General features: G+C 39.5%; 1 protein-coding gene across 3 annotated transcripts in view; it reads right to left on the bottom strand.

Moving 5' to 3' along the window:
- Positions 1–14,185, bottom strand: part of LOC149266366 (nuclear intron maturase 2, mitochondrial-like) — a 41,141-nt gene extending 26,956 nt beyond the window's left edge. For all 3 annotated transcript variants that reach the window (XM_089430457.1, XM_089430453.1, XM_089430462.1), the window contains exon 1: positions 11,432–14,185. In XM_089430457.1, the coding sequence (XP_089286583.1) occupies positions 11,495–13,723 (2,229 nt within the window). In that variant the 5' untranslated portion in view covers positions 13,724–14,185 and the 3' untranslated portion in view covers positions 11,432–11,494. The remainder of the gene's footprint in view (positions 1–11,431) is intronic.
- Positions 14,186–15,242: the final 1,057 nt, after the last annotated feature.

Here is a 15,242-nt window from a genome sequence, read left to right on the forward strand (position 1 = left end):
CCTGGTGGTGCACTATGTATAGGGTGAAAGGTTCAACCTTCCCCTGTGACACCTCGTGGCGACTGTATGACAGGATGATTAGTTCTCTTGTGGGCCAGGATGATTAGTTCTCTGTGGCGAATGTAGGACAGGATGATTAGTTCTCTGTGGCGACTGTAAGACAGGATGATTAGTTCTCCTATGGGCCAGGATGATTAGTTCTCCTGTGGCGACTATGGAACAAGATGATTAGTTCTCCTATGGACAGGATGATTAGTTCTCCTGTCGAGGCATCCTACCCATGCAGCCTGGGACTCATGGGAAGTACCTCTCATCTGATCAATGAGTAGGGAAATGGGGTTAGGGACCATTAGCAGTACTATCGATGGACGCATCGTTGTATCTACCGTACTCCCTATGCTAGGATGACCTCCATTGATCTGGGATCAATGATACTGATCTAGGATTAGTGAGAGTGGTATGACACACTTTAAGACTGACTTCGGGTTAGTGGAGGATGGTATGATACATCCTCGATCATTTCTTCTTCTTCATAGTTCAAGCAGAGCCAAGCAGTGCAGGGCAGTGCATTTGATGGCTGGGATAGTAGCGACAGTCAGACGGATTGCCGATGGAGTTCTCCCTAGTTGAAAGGGAGTGTTAAAATTGGCAACTAGGGCCAAACTCCATGTGGGTCACCTCATTTATGGCAGCTAATATTTTTCCTAGATTCCTCTTGTCGAGAGGTGTAGGATTGATCTAAAAATCATCTGACTCCGACAAGTATTTATGGAGATATGAATTTATTTGTAATCACTTGACAAATTGTCAAGGTCGGCCAGCAACTAAATGTGTGGCACAAATCATATAAATACAAGTGAGATTGATTCATTTCAAATCATCTCATCATCTCGCATTCTTCTCTCTCTCCTTATATGATTGGGTATACACAAGGAAGAGGATCTCTCACACGTGGGAAGCAAGAAGACGCAAGAAAAAGGACGCAAAAATTGTTGACTGCGTTGACCGAGTTTGACTGAGGCAGCAGAAGGCATCTTTGACCTGTGTTGACCAAGCGTTGACTCATCAAGGGTGCAGCCACAGGGCGACTCACCTCTCCTAGGCAGGCCGCAGATTTTGGCACAGAAACCGAGGCAATCTGACCTCTAGTTTGACCAGCGTTGACTGCCCTAGTTTTGGGCAGTAGGTTGACTTCAGTCAAAAGCAATTTGACTGTGTTTTTTGGGTTGTTCAAGGGTTGTTTCTTCGAGTTGTTCGAGGGCTAGTTGACCGGAAATTGACCAAGCATATTGGAGGTCAATTTCAACTCATTTGACCAAGTTTGACTTTGTTGATCTAGGGTTTGTTGCTGCTAATATAAAATTACAAAACTTTGATTTGTATTATTTCTCTCAGTTGAACTGTTGAAGATAAAAGAAGATTTGATCAAAGGGTTTCCCTGCGTCCCTGGCTAACCGCCACATCTTGTGTCTCTTGTCTTGGCTTGTTTTTTGTTGATTGTTTAATGTTCTATCTGCACTTTACTTAAATGTATATGTGATTGCTAATCTGTGGCTAATAAGAAGAAAAGAAGTAAATTAATCTAAGCATAGAACAAACCATAATTTAACAAAGATAGATGCTCTCACCAAGAGATTGGAAAAGGAGGACTTTGTTATGATCTCTCATTTCTCGCAGAGTACTATCGATGAGGATGGATGGTACGTGAGCAGTGGTGCGTCGAAACATATCACAAGGTCACAAGAGGTATTCAAGACTCTAGTTGAATGAGACTCAAAGTTGCACATGGTGTTGGGCGACAAGAGTCAAAAGTTGATCCGAGGATCAGGAGTTGTGCCATTCAGGATGGAGTCAAGACGAGTGATGCGGGTCTAGGATGTATTATTTGTACTAGGACTCAGATATAGCGTGATATCAATCTCGGTGATCAAGAAGAAGGGGTTTGAGGTCTCATTCCAAGATGGGAAGAGAAGACTCAAGCTCGGAGGCTCTAGCTCCACAAGTATTGTACTTGGCATTAGAGAGCATGGTCTATACAGGCTGACAGGCAAGCCTATAGATTATGGGAAGAAGAGGCAAGAGGACCACGTGCAGGTTCTAGAAAAGTAGGTGCAAGTGTAGGGTTCAGAGGTACAGGTTCTAGAAAAAAAAGGTTCAGGTTCCGAAGATTTGGGGAGAGTTGAGTTCTAGAGGGAGCTTGCACATTTAGAGGGAGACTTTGTAGCCCAAGAAGAGCGTGTGGTCAATGGGGAGCAAGGGTGCTCCTACAACTGCCAAGAAGGAATCATGGAGAGAGTGGAAGACATTCTAGGAGAAGAAAAAGAAGAAGCAAGATGCTTCCAGTGACAGTGACACTTCCGAGAGAGGTGTAGTTCACGCTACAGGGATTGCTGCAGTTGTGAGCGCTAGGAGTTGGGCAAGTGTTGCGAGTAGTGATGATGATGATGAGCTACTTCCTAGTCTTGGAAGTACCTCCCTCGCTAAGAGGGAGTGTTGATTTTTGATAGCTTGGGAGGTACTCCAAGCCCTAGGGTTTGGGGTTTGGAGTTTGGAGTGCCACAAAAGTCATTTGTGGGCTTGGAACCCAAGGTTGGGGTTTTGCAGCACCCACCGATGTTTGGGCTAAAAACATGAGGCATTTTCTACATGTGATGGATGGAGATGATAGAGGACGTTGAGGAGAATCCAACGCAACAAAATTCATCGAAATCCAAGTTGTAGAAGATGAGATATGAATTTTTGAAGTTAATAAATTGATTTTTGGGCATTCAAGTTATGTAGGCTTGAAGATAGTTATGTCGAAAAGAAATGTCTATTTGAGAATTCGTGGAGCCTTTCTTTTGGATATAAATAGAAGGTGTATGTGATGTTATTTCCACCATCCAAGTGCATCATTTTATGGTAAATCAACTTGAGGTAGCCATAGCTCAAGAAAGGACGCTGAAGTTTGGAAAAGAAGAGAGTTTTGGGTCTGAACTTGTGTTTTCTGGGGGCCGAGTTGGAGCAGAGGAAGGCCGCAACCTCAAGCAGCAAATCTAGGTTAGTTGTGGATGTGTTTTGTGGTGGGTTGTCTCCATTTCAGGGTGTCAAAAGTTTGTACTTGAGAACAGAGGAGGGACGCATCGCTAGATCATAGTTGTGAAGGAGCCACAACCCTGTTTAGAGGGCTATAACAACCTAGAATTCAAGGACAATGGGACAACACTTAAGAAAGAGGCATCTGCAACTATTAGGAGGTCATTTGGAGAAGGTAGAAAGGGTTGATGTGGATTGTTATCATGCCCTAACCAGTCAGCCTATCCTACAGCAAAGTGACACCAGATTTGAGGTATGGTAATGTTGATTTTATGTTGAAATTGTTGCTATGTGGATGTAGTTTGGATTGGGTACCTTGTGGACTTTTGGAGGGTAACGTGTAGGTGACCCAAGAGTAGCCCTACAAGCAGCAAACTTGGACAGTTGTGCGTTGGGTGAAGTGTTGAGCCTATGTAGCTCTTTGATGGACGAGAGAAGCTACTAGAAGGAGGTAGTTTGAGAGCTCAAGTATTGGCTAGCGTAGAGGAGCAGTTTATGACAGCCCATGTTCATTGTTGGAGAAGAGACTTGTAACAGTGATAGGTGGTAGCCCTCCTGCCCTATGTTAGCCTTCATATAGCAACAGTGGAAGGCTATAGTGGGAAGAAGACCTTGAGTAGCTGAGGAGCAACAGTTGACAGAAGGAGTTGTTCACAAACGGAGTTGTGAACAACTCAAACGAAGTCTTGATGTATTGATGTGTAGATGCACTTACGATCAGTGTGAGGGCAAGTGGGGCCTTGTTCAATGTGTAGATGGGCTTGTTTCATTGATAGAGGCAAAGTCGTTGTTGCAGATCGGGAGCGAAGGACCAACAGGACAAGATACGACATAGAGCTTGTGATTGTGCACTAGAGCAGCAAGATTGTCATTGTATCTTGTATTCTTGTACCATTGGATATTTGAGGACCACTATTCCCAGTATGGGAGCCCTAGACAATTGTATTACTTACTTGGTATATAACGAAGATTGGGTTTTTGTACATATTTGTACAAGATTTTGTAAAAAGTTGTCTATACTTGTGCATGTGCGATTTATTGTTGTTTATATTCCGGTGTGCAAAGTAGCTTTGTTAATATTCTTGGTTTGGTAGCGTCAGAGATTTTAAGATTTTATCCTAGTCACCAGGGTCATGGAAATTCAACACCATGGTGAGGCAATCAATGCTCCGCTGTGGAGGAGGCCCATGGCTCTCAACACTCACCCTACAAGTGCCATCATGACCCTCTGGAGAGCTTGGATCCTGTATAGGGAGCCACGCCCAAGATGAAGACCCGCTTGCAATCCTGTATAAGATCCAATGCGTCTCATTGCCTTCCAGTACAACAATTCATTAGTGCAATTGAGTAAATGAGCTTACAAATCAGGGAACCTAGTGGACACTTCATAGTGGCATGCCCTTTCATAATGGGCTTTAGAATGTACAGGTGTCCCCAATTTCAAGAAGGAGGTTAACAAAGGACCCTATTAAATGGTTTCGACCTCAAAGGGAGTGACAGGTCCATAGTACATCTATCAAATGGCAGGTGCCATGTGAAATAATGATGGAACGGAGAGGGGCAATAGGGAATGCTCCAAGCCACATGCCATAGTACAAGGGTGGCTATAACGAGAGAAGCCCACACATGGGTGTGTAGATGTAAGAGGGAGCAATCATGGTACATGAGTTACCCCGGCCTTTGTTTTTCCACCCTTCTTCATATGCCTTTTGCCTTTTATTAATTTAATAGCAACAAGAAATCCTAATTTAATTTGTCCTTGAATTAAATTGTGAATTAAATCGAAATTTTATTCTCATAGCAGCTTGTAATAGTTAACTAAGTTAAACTGACTTAGTTGGCTTAGGAAATTCGAGTTGGAAGCCTATCTAGAGTCATGTAGAGTGATACCTAACTTTTAGGGGCCCAGGTTGAGTTCTTTTGAGTTGTAATTAATTGACTCAGTCTAACTAAGTTATAGTCAGTTAACTGTTAAACTAGTTCTAACTATTGGAGGAACTAGTAGGAGGTCTACTAGTAGGGACTGTTGAAGAAAAGGGTAACTAGGTTCGGTATTTGTCAATGTAACTTTGATCTTTGTACTTGTCAAAAAAAATTATTATTATTTTTATAATTTATATGAATGAGTTTCTTGCTCATTCTATAGGTCTAGGAAAGTCAAAGAGTCAAAATTATATTGAAGAGCTCTTCTTGAGCATTTATGTAATGAACATGAGTCAACCTAGTGTCAAGCAACCCTTCAAGACAAGCACCATCCTTCAAAGAAGAAGCTTGCAAACAAAGTGATGAAAAGACAACATGCCGGCATGCAAAAATATATTAAATGTTAGGATATTCTAACACATAGAAAATAGTTAAGTATAACTTGGTCTAGTATAGCGCTAGGTAAAGTGCGTTTCTTTACTATGTATTTTTGTAACTTACAATTCGACAGTCACAATATGTTCTAGACATGAAGTGATCTAACAATTCATTCTCTCCTCAGTATTACCGACACTTGATCTGTGGCATAACACCCGATTGGTCCATGATCTCTATTTAAAGAGCATGGAGGGTCATTTGTAGGGTGACCGTTCAAGAGAGAAGCTTATGTAAATTTTCATTCTTTTATTAATAAATTGCTTGAAGTGGTCGCGTTGGCTCAAGGTGTGGACTGTTTCCCTCTTTGAGGGTTTTAACCACGTCAAGAATATTGGTGCATTGATCTGTGATCTGTTTGTGAGCAGTGTCCTCTAGTGTTCTATCTGAGGAACTTACCCTATAAATTCCTACATTAAGTAACTAAAGGATGACATGTCGGTTCACCTGGATAAGTCAGCTCAAACTGGAGACATAACCACTATATATACCCATCTGGGGTATCCGCAAAAGACATAGGAAAAATCTCGGATATCTCTGAAGTTTTCAGAGGTATAGTTCAGGACTTCGAATGGCACAGTAAGACAGGAAATCTCAGATATCTCATGAAGACAGTATCTCGAACTTATTTGAGATATCTCAAAGGATCTCGGAAATGATGACAGAGCCTCCTCCTTGATGGCACAGTCTTGGTGAAGGAGAAGATTTCGTTGAAGTAAACCACAGTGGCATAAACAGTCTCGGCATAAACATGATGGGAAGATACTCTGTCTCAAGAGTGCAGTAATATGATCTCAATGAAGACATAGTCATAAGACTATAATCTCAATTAAGGGTGCAACCATGAGACAGTCATGATCTCGGTGAAGTTAAGGACATACATCAGTCATATATGTGGAAACCTCGTTGAAGATTTCGATAAAGGAGCAGTCTTGAAGTAGCTATGATGATGATCTCAGTAGTAACAAAGGAAGAGGATTGGTGTCTTGGTCTTGGAGTGGCATAGAGGGTCAAGTATAATGGTCTTGGTGTTCGTCAATTAGAATCTCAATAAGAAGAATTATGTGCGAGTTTTCCTCTCCAAGAGGGAGAGGTTTTGGCCCTGGCAGAATGCCAACTTCTTCTGTTCTTGTCTCTTTGTTTTGGTAGCAGTTTGATGAAGTAAACACACACACTCATAATAAGAAGAAGATCAAGATAAAATAAATAGTAAAAGCATTTCACAAATTGTTATCAAGTATAGAAGAATCTATCTAATGTTAACTGCCCTAGATTCTTCAACAAGGACGGGCACCAGTGCATCCTCAATGCCACGCCAGTTAACTAAAGATTCACTCATAAATAACTCATGCATGTCAGTTCAAAAAAAGACCCAGTTGAGATTAGAATTCAGGCCCCAGGGACAGTGTACTATTAGTTGTATAATTTTTCGAGTTGTACAGATGGTGCATGCAATCAATTGAGGGCCTATGGATGGATTACGCAATTATGGAGTGAGGATTTTCCAATTAAATACGGGCTAATTCTCTCAGGAATTACACAAGGAAGTAGGGGCTTGGCAGGCAACAGAATTGGCTAAGTGTTGGCTTGAGCTAGTTTGTGAAGCAGAGAGATAGATTGTAATAGTGCGAGAATTGTTCGGGTTGAACAAGCATTGTATTTTCTTCTCAGACCTTCTGGTTAATGCAATATAGATAGTCGGGGTTTTGAGCAGTTGCTTTCCCCAGATAAAATATTGTGTTATGTGTGATTGATATTCTTCCTTTTCTGCTTATTGTTTTCATCGATCAATTTTTGGTTTCCGCTGAAGAGTAAATTCTTGTCTTGTGTTTTAGCATATCATATAAGTTATTGAATCTACAAGTAAAAATCTACATTACTGCTCGAGGCTCTAGGGAATGAGAACATGATGTATGATAAAGCAGTGAATACCCCCTTTAGGTTGTGCAGTTCATCGCCCACCAAGGGTTGGGACAATCATGGGTTCCTTAATGATGTAAGGGGCTCACATGGGGGGGCTAGGAACCAAGGTGATGGCCACAATGATAGGGGGTAGAGTTCATGTTTGGCTTTTGCCCACGAGAGAAATTCTTATGTTCTAGTCATCTTTTGCATTTACATAGTGATGTATGTGGTGTCAGGAAGCAGGACCACACAACCAAAATCGGGGTTTCCCATGTAGTGCCACTCCTAAAGCTAGTAGCCAATAAAGGAGATCCCACGGGACTAGGATACAAGACTAACCACCAAGTTGGACAAGGGGACAAGAGTACAGACCAAGCCCATTCTTTCTGCCGAATCCCCCCACTAATCCATGTCCAGATGTGTCCATGATAAGTAAGCAAAAATACCCAATTACATAATGAAAAGCCATACCTTCAGGGTTGGAAGGCCCACCTTCAAACATACAATCATAACAGATGGGCGAGGGCACGCAATGGTTGGCTAAAATGGCAGAGAATGGTGGCAAATCGAGCTATCTGGTCGCTGCAAGGGACTGCTGGCTGCCGGCTGAAGACAAATCTAGGAGAAAATTTGTCCTATGGGTGTCACCCACTAGTGGTGGGTAACAAGTAGATTTTAATCTGAACAAGACTGCCATTTTTTCAATGGCATTTGATACTTCAGACTGAGACAACCAAAATTCGTGATTAAGAAATCTTTATGAGATGGCACTGTTGTTGGGTAAGTATGTGATTGTTCTCTCCGTGTGGAAAGCAATGACAGATTCAACAAGCTTTGGGAAATGGTGATTGCAGTTTTGCACGGAGAAGGTGGTGAGGATGAGGACAAGAGGCGAAATACTTGCTGAACATTTTACTGAAGATGGTCATTGCCTGCAAGCATATGTGGAAAATGGGAGAATGTGTATGCATCATGTGGATTACAAATACTCATGAGGTATATCCAAACCCACAAGTAGATTTAAAGAAAAAGAAAAAACTGAAAATAATTGGAAAAAAAACTACAGAATCGATAATTCACTAAATAACAAAATAAAAACAATCTTACCGTGGAATCCGCCATGAAACCTGTGTAGAAAATAGAAAAAAAATACCCAAGAAATTTGAGGGTTGGAATCTAGAAATTTAACACAAATGTAAGGGGGAAAAGATACTCCACAAATACTCTCACAAGTCAAGGCAAACCCAGAAAACTCTGAAATTCTGAGAGCGAATGCGTAAACTCTATCAATATCCCAAAAATTGTAGGATGAATCCATCAAACTCTACCAAATATCCTAAAAGTTTCAGGCAAATGCTGGTTGAAGAGTTAAATAACAGAGGGCAAAATGTTGACATCCAGTTTTTTTCTATGTACATATATTAGCCAAAAACTATTTAATTTCACACTTTATTATATTTTTTTGCCTAAAGTTTAGAATATCTCATAGTATGTAAAATTCACCCATTTTAAGTTTCAAGACCTCAAATTTAGCCCAAAAGCAAAATCTCACCCCTAAAATTTTCCTTGACTGGAACTCTTAAATGCTAGATTGCCTACAGAACCTTTACTCCTTCATCGATGGTACATGTGACGGAGCACAAATTGGCAAAAAGCTGCAGCAAGCATATCAGAAGTAGATTGCTTAACTTTGCTGGCAGAAGTCATGTGATATCCATTTCCATAAGTCATTAACCACAATAAAATATCACTAATATTAACAACAGTGAAGTACTAACTAGTCATATCATATGAGTCAAAACAGAAATTGGGAAAATTGAACTCATATGCCAACATCTTTTCTACGAGGTGCCCTTGTGGTTACAATTAGATACAATGTTTAAGATGCATTTCCGCAGTATTATGGTGAATAGATGAACACCTATGGCTTACAAATTTAAAAAACATTGGTTATTTCCTAGACAGACAGGTGCAATTGTGCACATCTTATCAGAGGCGTCATGACTCATAATTATTAAAATCAACATTTAAGATAATCTAATTGGGAATTGTCCAACTGTTCTACTTTATGGACCCATTTTGATCATGTAGTGATCTTTTTTGGTCGTGATTTGCCTGACTTTGGTAGTATATAGGTCCAACAAGTTGAACAGTTAGACTACTCCAAGCTAATTGTGTTTACCAGCTTTGAAACATTGCAGCTCAACAAGATTCAGTCTCTACCTCGCAGAATGGCTATAAAGCAACTACAAGTACACAAAGCTGTTATACATGATTTGACACCACGTCATAATGTTATCTTGGATAGATAACAGGCTGCAGACCTAAACTTACTCTAGTTGCAATAGTATTCATTGTTCTTGTCTTCACTTCTGAGATAAATATGTAACAAGGTTTAACACAATGTGGAAAAAGTCGAAGTCGGGATTAATTCGGCAAGGGTCCAAAAGTTGAAAAACTCGTCAAAGTCGGGAGTTTTTTGAAAAAGTCGACAAAAAGTCGACAAAATTAAAACAACACAAAATTATTCATTTTTTTTAACATCTAGAGTATCCACAACATCAAATAAATGCATTTCCACATAAACATGTAAAGAAAGCTAATATATAATATGTATATGAAATCTAATGCTACATCACATATCAAAATAGTGAATCAACTCCTGAATTTTGAGTCCTGTCCAAGTCTCAACTCTCAAGAGTCAAAACATCAACAAAAAATATAATAAATGTATATCATGAATCATCTAAAAGTCATCAAGTAATCAGTCACTAAGATAATTTTTGTTTCCGCTAATTGTATTAAGAAATAAGTCATGCATTTATTCAGTAGATTGTAATCTTCTTGGGTAATAAGGTGTTAGGTGGTAGGTCCAATGAAAATTAACAGTGAGTATCACAATAGATGTGAAAATTAACGCTTGGTGAATCCAAGCTACTTATTTTCTGAGAAAATAGTAGATGTCAGATTATTAACCTAGCCTTGGCATCTATTATTCAAAAACTCTTGGAGGTAAAATCCACTTCTGATACATAACCTTTCCCCACATTTACAAGGAATTCACCACTAAAGAAGATTCCCTTTCAAAACCTGCTCTCATTGCAGGAAGGATCTTTGCTGTCACAAGATTTCATAGGTACTTTGTTCCTGTCTGAAAAATGGGTTCTTTTTTGAGGCACTGGTTTTGTTTTTCTTGGACAGGTTGTTGCTATTTGATCTTCATTACCTCCTCTTTGTTGTTTTGTCTGGAAGCATTCAACAATTGTAACAATGTTTTTGATGGTGTGGGCTTCTTTCTGTAGAAGACTGTTGTATGACTGTCCTTTTGGTACTTTTGTAATCTTTTGAAGGGGCAGTGGATGTTAGAGTTTGGATCACTGAAAGCCTGGAAGCTTAGCCACTGTATACTTTGTTTTCTAACTAGAAATATAAAGTATAAAGATTTGTTTTTCCTTGGAAAACAAAATCATATCTTAACCTCAAAACTAACAGATTACAAATGAGACTACTATGCTCACAAGAAGTATGACAAACAATACAATGCAATAACTTGAAAATGCATGGATGAAAGCTTCAATTTACAGTTTTTTCACCTTTGCGGCCCCTTTATCCGCAGCCTGGGAAGGGAGGAAGACTTTTTGGGTCGAATCCCGATTAAATCGGGAGTATAAGGAAAAAATCGCGATTTTTTCGTTTGTGAAAAAGTCGCCAAAAAGTCGGGGGATTAAATCGTTTAGTTCAAAAAATCGCGTTTTTAGGATTAAATCGGGATTTTTTGCAGACTTTTTCCACACTGGTTTAACATCATGATAGGACTATCAGCAAAGGCAAATGACGAAGTATAGGAACGCCAAACATCAAAATGGGATTTCAAAAAGATAACATTCCATGCAAATTTGCCGGATACAGCTTACAAAGTTACAAGACAAGCATTTCTCTTTAAGTGGCATACGATTAAAATGAATTGGAAGCCAATTCACCAGTAATTGTGGAGAAACATGTCAACATGAAATTATACATAGGATTTGGGTGACAAAGTCAACCATCCGAATCAATATCAAAGCACTGTAGAAATTAGGCCAAAAAATATTACCTCCAGCAATGTTTTTAATGATATTCCCTTAACATCGTCAAGAGAATATCTTACACATATTCCTCACATCAGTGCAGCTCTGTTTATGCCAACTCCAATTTCTTCATCATCTGAAGGATCTGGTTTTCCCTCTCCAGTGTCGTCTCCAGATGGACCATTCTTATCTTGTTGCAACTGATCAGATAAAATGCCATGCTTTTTGTAGTTCCAAACCAATATTGACATGTAATCCTGAGGTGCAATCAGTCCTTGATCACGCAACGAGGCCTGATGTTCCTGTAAGGTTTTGGGATTTTCTAGCAATAAATATTCATGCAGAATCTTCTCATGATCTGGTCTCCAATCTCGCGGAAAAGGTGTATAATCTGTTCCAGGTGCCATAGCCATTCTTGTGTATTGAATGCCATCGATGGAATCCAATAGTCCCATTCTAAGAAGTTCTTTGTAATGTGGTGATTCCCCTTTCTTGTCCTTCAAAGGACGGCTGAGATTATGCGAGGCAATCTTGTAAACTTTGGCTCGGGAGCGTAGTTTATACTTTGCTGCATAAAGCTTTGCCAGAGACCCGCGTATAATGTATGAGCAGAAATTGACAACCTTCTTACGATTGTCAGCATACCTGAACCATTCCGACATTGCTGATAGAAGCTTGTTCATCTGTGCATTGGTGTACGCTTGAGTTGCATGAAACATGCGGAAACAAGGCTGTGGGTCAGGATCTCTGTCACCCTTTACCAATTCCAGTTTTCTAAACTGACGAATGCACTGCTTCAAGCTAGCAGTTACCGAAAGCAAGGTACCAACACCTTTCTCACTCACTATTTTTCCACCAGTTGCAGTGTACCTCAAAGTTGGATAAACAACTCGCCGACAGATAACATGGTCAAGGAACAGAATTCCCTTAGTTATATGCTCTATTGGCAGACTATCGTTATCAAGCTTCAATGCATACCTTCGTTCACAAAAATCAATCAGCTGTTTCCGAATTGTCACAGCATCCCCTCTAGGACCCCTCACTCCTATCAAGATGTGTCCACCATATCGAATGTAGTCCAGCTTCCTGGTCTTGTCCGGACCACTGGTTGGAAGAAATTCTGGCCATGCACAATTGCCTTTCTCTTCACCCTCAGGATCATTCCCTATAACATCAGTACTTGAAGGCCGAAAGAACTCCTTGATCCTATCTTCCATCCAATGATCGAGTTCATCGAGACATATGTTAGCCAAGAAGGGGCTCAGGACTCCACAGTGACCCCAAGATGGAACCTTCGCTGCTTCTTCAGGTGCAAACCCAAAAAATGTCTGTAGCCAATAAGGATCAGGCTTCGGTTCCCCCTCTGGCAACACCTTCTTTTTCTGGTATTTCCTTTTCTTTGTCTTCTTCTCCTTTTCACTCCCTGGTCGACTGGTGATAACAGGTGTTGCGAGAGCAGACTTAATAAGGTCAATCACTTTCTTATCTCTTATATCTCTCACAAGAGCATTCATCACAATTCCAACCCTGACACCATCCAAGAGAGTACTCAAGTCGCCCTTCAAATACCAGAGATAACCTGCAAAATTGCTTCTGATGTATCGGAGTGCTGTATGTGCAGTCCTCCCAGGCCTAAAGGCAAAAGACTTATTGGAGAAACGGGCTTCATATATCGGTTCCATAATCATAAGCAACACTTCATGAACAATCTTGTCTTGGAAGGGAGAAGGCTGGGTACTTGACATTAATATCTTCAATTTCCTGTTGGACAAGGGGTTAGTTGCAGTCTTGTCCGTGGGAGACTTGATATAATGATTGAGGCGCTCGCCCCATTGGAACTTGGAGTCCAGGACTGCATTTCTCAGAGCCAGAAGCTGTTCCAAAACACTCATGTGAATCTCATTACGGTGCGGCAACGAGCCAGTCTCGTCAGCGCATACCTTCTGATAAGCCAACACCCATAATTCGAACCTCTTGAGATAACCAGCCACGCTGGTTATCACCTTCTGCGGTTCTCGGAAACTGTTGATCCACAAACTGGAGCATATCTTAACACCATCTTCTTTAGCCAATGAGTAGATATCTTCTGAATTAAAACCCGGATTGCTTCGCTCTGTGATAGAAACCCTAGAAGGAGGAGAAGCAGGGTGATCATGATAAACCCTAAACCCTACACCAGCCAAGCTTGCATTTGATTGCAGAGAGTCTAACAAGGCACTAAGTGGTCTCCATGAAAGGCTTCTGTGAGGATGAGCGGGATGGTATTTAATATTAGTCCTACGCAGATGGGCCAATGCCAAATGGAACTGCATATGCATTTGATCACTCTATTAACCCCTCCTTTCACTTTCAGTGTAGAATAACCACTATGAGAGCTTATTATACAGGTTGTCATTTGCCTTCCTCTGCAGGTATCTTGTTTTCGACTGGGGCATACTACGCATTAATTAAATTTCTGCAACAAACAAATGTATGAATCTACTAATGCAAAGTAGATAACCCAACCCTGTTCAACTGACCTTGTGCTAGATTTCAGTCAGTAATGCAGCAAACTTGCGGGCTGATGTGAAATTGGGAGCCATGAACGAGAGAAGACCTAAGTATTTAGCGGTTTGCAGCAAACTTGCGGACTGATGTGAACTTGGGAGCCATGAACGTGAGAAAACCTAAAGAATTTCACTGTTTGCTGCGAACTTTCGGATTGATGTGAAATTAGGAGCCATGAACGTGAGAAGGCCTAAAGAGAAAGACCTAAAAGTGTTTAGCGATTCAAAGCTTAATGGAAGGTATAAAGTAAAACGCAGCAATTACATATAAATCTGAATGTGGATAAATTGAGCTTTAGTTCTGTCATTATGCTTGTGGTTATTATTTTGTGGTGGTGTAACATAATAATTCCCGGTAAATATATATACTTGTGTTTAGATTACATAATAATAATTTAATTATATAATATTTTGTGTGGACCACTGTAATAATATTTTTTTATTTTTACATTACATAATAATAATTCTTTATTTTTACATTACATAATAATAATTTATTATTATAGTAATATTTTTAGAATTTTTTTATTATATATGTGGTATGAGGATTATGTTTAACATTGAGGCTGGACATTCTATCATACTCACTAACTGAACAAAGTAAAATGATTAAAAGAGAGTGTAAATAAAGTACACTCTATCTATAGTATTGACTAAACAAAATGGGTTTAATGGTTAAGAGTGTGTGCTTCTTTCTAACAGGGCACGGGTTCAAAACCAAGGGATACAGTATATATCCCTCCTTAGATTTAAAGAGGTCTAGGTAGAGTATAGGGCACAGGTTCAAAACCAAGGGGTAGAGTATATATGCCTCCTTAGACCTAAAGAGGTCTAGGTAAAGCATGTTAGATAATTAATAACAATAAATAAAGTAAATATATTATTAGATCTAAGATTTTTGTGATCCATAATGTTAGATTGGGGATTGTTCCTTTCTTTTTCCCTCTCCTCCTTTTTTTTACCTCCTTGATCCCCTATTTTTATTTTTATTTATTTACTATTTTATTTTTTTGAGTTGAACCCTATTTTATTTTTATTTATTAATTATTGTTATTATTATTGTCATTTATTTTTTATATTGGGGATCGTTCCTTTCTTTTTCCCTCTCCTCCTTTTTTTTACCTCCTTGATCCCCTATTTTTATTTTTATTTATTTACTATTTTATTTTTTTGAGTTGAACCCTATTTTATTTTTATTTATTAATTATTGTTATTATTATTGTCATTTATTTTTTATTTTTTATTTTTTTTGTTATATGTGCATAACAATATAAAATTTCTAGTATTATTT

The sequence above is a fragment of the Pinus tabuliformis genome, chromosome 6 (genome assembly GCF_031772625.1).
Source record: "Pinus tabuliformis cultivar Carrire ecotype Pingquan chromosome 6, CPIR1, whole genome shotgun sequence".
Lineage (NCBI taxonomy): Eukaryota > Viridiplantae > Streptophyta > Pinopsida > Pinales > Pinaceae > Pinus > Pinus tabuliformis.